Source organism: Myripristis murdjan, chromosome 22, assembly GCF_902150065.1.
Source record: "Myripristis murdjan chromosome 22, fMyrMur1.1, whole genome shotgun sequence".
Classification (NCBI taxonomy): domain Eukaryota; kingdom Metazoa; phylum Chordata; class Actinopteri; order Holocentriformes; family Holocentridae; genus Myripristis; species Myripristis murdjan.
This window is the reverse complement of record NC_044001.1, coordinates 22195451-22203971: the sequence shown is the minus strand read 5'-3', so window position 1 is coordinate 22203971 and position 8521 is coordinate 22195451. Positions and strand designations below refer to the sequence as shown.

The 8521-nt window shown below is 42.9% G+C and overlaps 1 protein-coding gene across 1 annotated transcript; it reads right to left on the bottom strand.

The window, feature by feature from the left end:
* Positions 1–77: 77 nt before the first annotated feature.
* adi1 (acireductone dioxygenase 1) lies at positions 78–2370 on the bottom strand. The gene is made up of 4 exons (XM_030044444.1): positions 2172–2370; positions 1162–1281; positions 860–1039; positions 78–625 (listed from the first exon to the last, which is right to left on the bottom strand). The coding sequence occupies exons 1-4, from the start codon at positions 2298–2300 to the stop codon at positions 509–511; spliced, it is 546 nt and encodes a 181-aa protein (XP_029900304.1). The 5' UTR covers positions 2301–2370; the 3' UTR covers positions 78–508.
* Between the last annotated feature and the right edge of the window lie 6151 nt (positions 2371–8521).

Below are 8521 nucleotides of genomic sequence, written 5' to 3'. Positions count from 1 at the left end.
AACTCGTTTTAAATCAACTTGCCTGGAGTTATAGGATGAGTATGAAGGATATAAAAAGGAAAGCTGAACAGACTGCGTGTAGTAGCAGCAGTTTTATTTGCGTGAACAAATGGAAGTCTGGCACAGAGATGCTATGCTCCATCAACACACTTCTGTCACAGCATCGCAGCTGATGCAAATTGTGAGTGTGGTTCCGAAAATAGATGTAGAATTATTAGCTTATTAGTTGCATAATTCAAACAAAGTATATGCCATTTTTTTTTCTTCATACAGAAAATGAAGAACAACTTGTGATTCTTGTGCGGGAGAATCAAGGCACTAGAGGATGTCTGATTAAATCTGATTAAAATGATTTGTCCAAAACAAATTAACTTACAGTCTGATGTACTTCTGCATATACTAAACTGAAATCTACTTTATCCTCGAGGGAGAATCACATTATGAACCACAGATCTGGTTAACATATGGAATCCAGTTTGTTGAGCGTATAGTTTCCTGTAAGTCTTTCTCAGGAAGCCTGCAGAAAGGCCAAGTACTTCTTCCGGATGTCAAAGTCATCAGCAGGCCTGTTGTAAGCTTTCCACACAGGCCCCCCCACAAACAGTCTCATGGCTTTAGTGTAGTTCTGTGGAAATACAACAATGGTCAGGTCATTTTGGTTGTGGCTAGGCTGGGGAATGCTTGGGATTTATCGGCTCATCTTAAAGGGCAAGTCAGTACTAAATCAAAATCACCAGGGCAGAATTTTATTGGTCAGTGATGAAAGCCTGTACTTCCCTGCCAAGGCAGTCAGATAGTAGTATCTCCTGCATGTTTTATGAGTATCGTTTAGATTTAATTTAAAGAAAACAAGACATACGTTCGTGTCCAGGGTGAAGCGGTGGTAAATGCCGGCCGGCAGGGTGATCAGGTCTCCCTTGGTCGTGGCGATCCTGATCCAGCGGTCCTCCTTGTCCCTGACGTCAAAGTAGGCATGGCCATCCAGGATGTAGCGGATCTCATCATCCAAGTGGAGATGTTCCTCAAAGAACATCTTCAGCTGGGGGGACAGACAACAAAACAGCATCACACATGGGGGTGATGTGTAAAGATAATATTACTCGACTTAAATTTAAATACTGAATGGCCTGTTAAGATGGAAGGTTTCCACACTGTGCTTACCTTTTCCTCATAGTTGGGCAGTGTGTCCTTCCGAATGGTGATGATGTCCATGTAGGAGTAACCTTGGTCTTTGCGGATCTGCTCCAACTCGGGATCCGTTTCGTAGATATCAGCGTTCAGCTGGAAAAACAAGACAGCCAGGTCTTAAGTGAAAACAGCAATGGTTTGTCACCTGCAGCACAGAGCCTGACCCCTCACACCTGCTGGAATAATTAACACACATAATCTGAGCCTGACAGGATTCAGACTGATAATTATAAACTCTAGGCTGTTTTCTTTGTTATGTTAGGCTGTTTTCTTTGTTATGTTGTCTTTATGATTGCAGACATCTACGCAAGTGTGAGGGAATCTCTGTTCATTTTTAACCAGATCACAAAGTTTTCTTAACAGTTGTCTCAATCTTTCCTTGTAGAATAACACACACCCAGTTGGTTCATACATGAGAACCACTAGTTTGTGGTGCCAACTGAGAACCAATTTGCAAATGCAAAGGAACTGAACCAGCTCTTTGTAGGTGGACAAGGAGTTAAGTATGAACTGCACTGGCTGGGATGACTGGGGACAAAACTATAACATTACCAACCATAATGTTACCAAAGTTAACGTAGTAATTCAACATCTGCTATTTGTTTTTGTTTCCACAGGTCCAGCTGCTTCACACAGACACGGCAGAGACTTTTAATACCTCTGTCTTTCATCCATTGAGTTTTTAAGTCAGAGGTAAGCCACAACCACAATTTCAAGCTTAAGTCTATTTCAGTGGAATTACCCTGTAATAGCATTAGGTGTGGTTAATTACATGCGGTAATATCTACAATTCACACATGTTGCACACTTTAGCAGTCACTTTAAACTCACAAATAGAGCTCATTTGACCACAAAGGACCAGTTTTGATTTTGTTCAGACACCTATTCCGTAGTTTAGGAGAGTATTTGTTGTTAGCGTCTCTGCTAGCCGCGGGTTAGCATTGAGCTAACGGTGCTGGTGGATGGAGGCAGCGTCGCCGTACCTTCCAGTGGAAAACGCCCAGCTTCTGTAACTCCTCCAGGGACACCGGCTGGTTCGGGCTCAGTTTGTGCGGCATCCTGTGGTCTTCGTCAGAGCTGTCTATGTACCAAGCCTCAAGTCCCACTCCCATGGTGCAGCACTGCGTGTTTTCACAGTCTGTTCCTGTAGCCTGCTCGTCCGCGCTCCGCCAACACTTCCGCTCCGCCTTTTCACAATAAACACCCCCAAATACTCAAGCAACAAAATGCAAGATGAAAAACAAGATTTCTCTGGCAATAATTGTTTATAATAATAACTGAATATTTTTGTTGAAATCTGCCATCCATATTTAAACAAAGACTTGTCATTTCTGTAATGGTTCAGGTTAAACATTGCAGGGTTCAGCTTTCGTTGCAGCCGTATGGCAAATTGGTGACATTTTGTGACTATACTGGCTACCAAACACATCAAGATACACAATAGCCTAAAGTCACATGTCCAAAATACAGCTAAAGCAGTGATGTTGAAGGCAGGTGACCAGATGGCACAGTTTGTCTGAGCTTATTATAGCAATTATAATATTGTACTCCACACCTGAATGCATAAGTGCATATAAGTGTGTATGCATGAAAGTGTGGTACACTTCAGGGTTCCAGTTTTGGGGGTTTGAAAATATGGCCAACCTAGTTAAAGGGGACACATCCTGCGTCTCTGATGCATTACAATCTGAAAGGACGCACTGTGATGGGAAAAGCAGAGCTGGATCATTAGAATCAGTTCATTAGAAAAACTCATTCAGCGAATTGTTCAGTACTTGACCGTGTCCAAATGCACGGTGCCACTCACTGAACTGAAACACGGCTGGACGTTCAGTTCAGTTCAGCTCAGCTCATTAGGTGAACTGAGAATGGTTGTTGGCAAAGGAAAATCCAGCGAGCTGAGAATTTAGTTGGATGAAGATACTGAAAGCTGCTATAACAAAGTCTTAGTCTAGTACGCAGCACACTTATATTTCTGCAACACCTAATTATTAAGCAAAATATTTGATACTACTTCCTACTTTGAGACTTCAAGGCATGAGAGCTGAGCGGCTCAGCGATGGTTTTATGAAGGTAAACAGTCCATGTGGAGAGTGAAAGAGGCAGAGCACATGGGCAGTTCTGTCATCTGGACCTAAAACACCAACACAAAGTCCTGATGTTTGTGTAATGTGTGGAGAAACCTTCGACTTGTGTAAAAAATGAAACAGAAACAGTTTTATTCCAGCTACAGGGGAAAACATGAAAAATTGCCTGTTGCGTCAGAGGCTAAATTGTCGTCAGATGATAGCTGATCAGTTTCTGGCACCCTGCAGTTTCAGAGTGGAAAAACTCACCCATGTTGTTCACATTAGACTCTCGTAGCGTATGAAAAACATCACATGGACATGTTAACAAAGCTAAAAACTGGAATTTCAACAGTGGGTGTCTTTAATTTTTTTCTGTTTTGAATGATATAATTCCCTATAACTGACTAGATGTATTAATTTGTGATATCATAATGCAGACAGTCTGAAAAATCAGGTCCACTGTCAAACTCTTTAGTTCACAGGTAGATATCGTCACCCAGAGGCAGACATGTAGTGGATGTGTAGCCTCCACTTTGAAGACAAAGTTACAAGGAGCACTTGAAGGCAGCAATATCTCAAAAAATGATCTAAATTTTATGCCGATGGTTATCTCCTGATTGGTGTGATTTCTGCAGTGACACCAATTAGGAGAATTGGATTAACTGAACTAGTATTTATTCTGTTTTTATATTATGGGTTATAATGTATTTCAACAGAGTGGAAAATGTGATACAATGTATAAGTGAGTTTACATTATGCAACTGTGAATACTGCAGTCCCATTTAATAATACACTTTCAAACTGTATGCCCTGGCAAAGCAAACATGTTATTTGGCTCATTATGTGTGAGGGTGAGGACAAGCAGAGCCTGTTTAGAGTTACTTGAGGTTAAGTGTTGTGTGATGAAAACAAAACACTAAATTTTTCATTTGAAATGGTATACAATTGTAACTGTTGGGAATTGGGAAAAGTCAGACGCTGATTAGACATATTTGGCTGTCTGGCTGTAGGAAAAGAAATTCCCATGGTAAAACACCACATGAGAGAGGTGGTGGCAGTACCTCACCATGGGAATTCCTGTGGTCATCATTGTATTTTTGTGATGCTTGCGCCATGGTATTCTTGTGGTATGTTGAGTTTTGTGTATGTTTTGGGACAATTAACCATAGGAATTTTGACATTCCAGTGGTACTTGTGTGGTACGCCATTTATGGTCTTCCGTGTGGTTTTTATGAGTCCAAATGTGACCTTGCACTCTCTCCATATTGTTGTGGAGACCAGATATCGAGCAAAAAAGTACTAGTTGTTAAAAATGACAAAATAATAACATCCTGCCAGTCATCAGTCATGCTCTACTTGTCCCAAGTAAAAGTGATATGAGACACAGGCACTTTGCCATACCTCAGGGTGTAGTGTCCTGAAGGCTGGACTACCACTAATGCTACTAATCTGCCACTTGGTGGCAGTGCTGAGACAGCTGACTACATTCAAGTGGCTTATCATAAGCAACGCCATGCAGGCCTACCTACACCAAATCACACCAATATACATCCTAGGACTTTTAAATCATCACTTTCCTTTGGCCCTCATGACTTTTGCTAAAAAACTTCTTTATTCCCTAGATGGCGTCAGGCCAAGAGCAACACGTTCCCCATTGTCCCGGCCCGCTCTAATCTCACTGTGCTTGGCCCGGCTCAAGGACAAGTCATTAGCGTCTGTCAGCGTGCCCGGAGCTCAGAGCGACCCCAGAGAGCTGAGGTGATGTCTGCGCAGGAGCCCTGGAAGTGAACAGAGAGTTGCTAACGGTGACACCGGTGTTTTGTCGACAGACGGGTCCGTTGGATGGGACACCAGTGCTGAGTCTTGGCGTTAACTTTGTCGAGGGAGAGCATGGCACAAAAAGGTGGTGTTGAGAGAAAGACCTGTGTGTCAGGGCTGAATCAAAGTGTGCATGTGTGAAAGCTCGCGTGCGATCCGTGCCCATTCCACTCCCTCAACGTGTTTTCCAGTCATCCAGGCCAACCGAGGACAAAGGTGATGTGAGTTACGGTTGACAAGCCCAGCAATAACATCATAAAGTAAAGCACATAAAGTCATTTTTTTTTTCACTTTTTTTTTGTCCCCCGATAAAATCATCATGCTGTAACTCCTCTTTCTCAGTTGGGTGACCAAGCTCAGATCTCAGAGCAGCATTTATGGACCATCTTGCATTCATTTAACGCAATCGCTGTTCATACTGATCGCATCATGCGAGTGTGGGAACAGCAGCTACTTCAACCAGGCCACATTTCTACTGTGATTCATAACAACCGCAGCCCCAATGGGCCCAGACAAGACCACCGTCCTGTGGGCATTATATATACAGAGTGAAATCATAACAAACCTCTTCCTCGTTGGATCCCGCCACATGACTTCATCCTGGGTGTGGGGATTATGACATTCAATCAAAATACACTTCTCATGACCTCAGTTTGGATAGATCTTCCTCTTCGATACCACATGTAGGGCAATGACATCATACGTGGGGAGGAAGGCGTCTGTCAAACAAATGTGCTTTGTTTTTTTTTGTTTTTTGTTTTTTTTTTTAGGAAGAGAGGGGGGTCTGCCTTGATTTGCTTTGAGTATCACACACAGGACAACAAAAAGGCAAAGTGTCTGAGGCAGGTTGACCCGGAGGTTGCCCTGTTTTTCCAGGTATCGAGTGGCGCTTTGGAAAAGTTCATGGACTGATGAGAGTGACAGTGTACGTGTGTGTGTGCCTCTGTCTGTCCACCTGTCTATGCATTTCTGTGTGTGTCTCCCCATGTGTGTTTTCATTTCATTGTTTCAAACATTACATCAGCACCACACCCACAAAATCCTGCACCGGCTTTGTGTGAACAGAGCTGTCGTTGGGTCAGATCTGTGTTGCAACACAGATTTAAAAAAAAAAAAAATCCCATGGAGGGAGTCGATGCAAATGCACCCATGGCTATCTGACATAACTCCTCAGTGACTCTTTCTGTTGCTGTGCTGCTGTGTCTTTTGTTTGCTTTGGTTTCCACTTGGAGATAAGCTTATCATGAAGTTTTCCCTCCGGTGGCCAGGCAAGTCTCTTATTCAGTCAAACCACAGTTTTCAGTGCACTCACATGCTTCTCATTGTTCATTTATAACCCATCCTCCAGAAAGTGGTTATCATAAAGTAGAGGCTATCATCATTAAAGGAACAGTTCACCAAGTTTTTTTTTTTTTTTTTTTTTTTTAAATCTACTCATCATCAATCATGTATATACTTCAGTTCCATCTGTATATTGTCATATTCATTACCATCTGTATATTTCACATCTCATATCTCTTTTTCTAAGATTAGCCCTTATTGTATATTTTAGTTTTTAGTCTTTATAGTCTTTATTGTCTATATGTAGCCTTTATTCTTTTTTATTTAACTCTTTTGTATGTTCTACTGTTGCTGCTGGAACACCAGAATTTCCCTGGTTGGGATCAATAAAGTATATCTATCTATCTATCTATCTATCTATCTACTCACTTCCTTGTCATCTCCACAGCAGAAAGTCAAGGAGTGGTACTTTTTTGAGTTCTAAAAAGGTCAAAAAATTACACTAAAGTTAGAGCTTGCATACATGATCCAAGTCTTCCAAAGCTAAATTTTTGCATGGAGTGGAAAAGAATTAAGTGCAAATCTTCATTTTAGCTTTTGATGGCAAAGCAGTTCATGCTGACTTGCACCAAGTCTTGCACATCCATGTACTACTGGAGAAGAACTTTTAAGAGTTTTGATAATGTGCAAACTCTACAAAACACCCTACTGTATTTCAGTGGTAACACTTTCATGCCATGCATAGGCTAATGACACATGAACAAGTTGCACTTGTTTCCAGGTGCTGATATTTAGAAAATGTGAGGCATGCTCCTCTGGACATTGAAGTCTCAGATGTTCTGGTAAAGCAGAATGTGGAGCGAGGCTTGGCTGTGCATCAGGATGAGCTGTTTTGCTATGAAAGCTTGTTGTGAATATTTGCAGTAGAAATAACAATATAAACACAGGTCTTTGCCATTCAGGATGCAAACGTTTGACTTTGGAGGATTTGCATGAGTAATTTATTTGAACTTTTTGTAATTTTTGATGTACACAAAATTATAAAGATTTGTATCCACAGAAAAATCGGAGTAAACTCTATTCCACAAACAAAAAGGTAGGTGTACTAGGTTTACCTTCCTGTATATCCCTCCCCTCTAACCCAACAATGCCCTGGCAGCAAAGGTAACTATTTCCTGCTGATGCACAATTACTGTACCTCAGATTTAGCTCAGTGGCCTAATTTAGATTGTTTTTAACAAGCGGGGCCAGAGAGGCCGTCTAGCTGCCAAAGTCGTGGAGAGTTTGGCAGAGTCAGTCCCTCCAAACTCAGCAATCGGTGGTTCCTTGGACCACCAATAGGGCTTGGGTGGCTGCTGTCACCGGACTTTCCCAGCATGAGAGAATGGCATGGCGTGGCTCAGCTGTCACGGCGGGTCAGGGGGAGACTTGCTGCTCTCACGCCGGCCAGCCAAAACATCTAGCATTCAGCTAGCCTCAGCTGCTAACAGCGCCCGTGCTGGCAAGAGCGGGAGAGTTAAATATAGAGCCATGCTTTTAGCCTCGGTGACTCTAGTCAATGAGCAGAGAGGGACAATGGAGGAGCTGGCAGAGTGAAAAGATTTGGCCCTGTGACAAAGGACATCACAGCGCACCTCTGCCTTTCTCCTCACCGAGCAACGGCCCTTTTCAACTGCTTAGAGGGAAGAGAATAGCGCCTGCCTACCTCCTCCGCCAAAGCCTTTTTTTTTCCCTCAGGCCTTTCTCCTTTACTCCCCCCCTTCACCCGTTTCTTCTCAGTCTCACACACTCCTAACTGACTTCAAGATAGAGAGAGAGAGAGAGAGAGAGAGACAGAGAGGTGTTTCTTAGGCTGTTCGAGAGAGGAGGGAAGGGAGTAAGAGAGCAGAACTGGATAGATTGTAGAGAGTGAGTGATAGAGGGAAAGATAGAGAGAGAAAGAGAGAGAGAGAGAGAGAGTACCAGCACTCTTTTATTGCTGTCCTCCATTCCCTCCCTGACCTGAGGTCCTGAGAGGAAGAGAGAGTGAGAGTGTGTGTGTGTGTGTGTGTGTGAGAGAGAGAAAGAGAGAGAGAGAGAGAGAGAGAGAGAGAGAGGGAGAGAGAGAGAGGGAGGGCTGAGCTTGTCTACAGTGATGGCACTTAGCACTACTCAGTAGCCGGCAC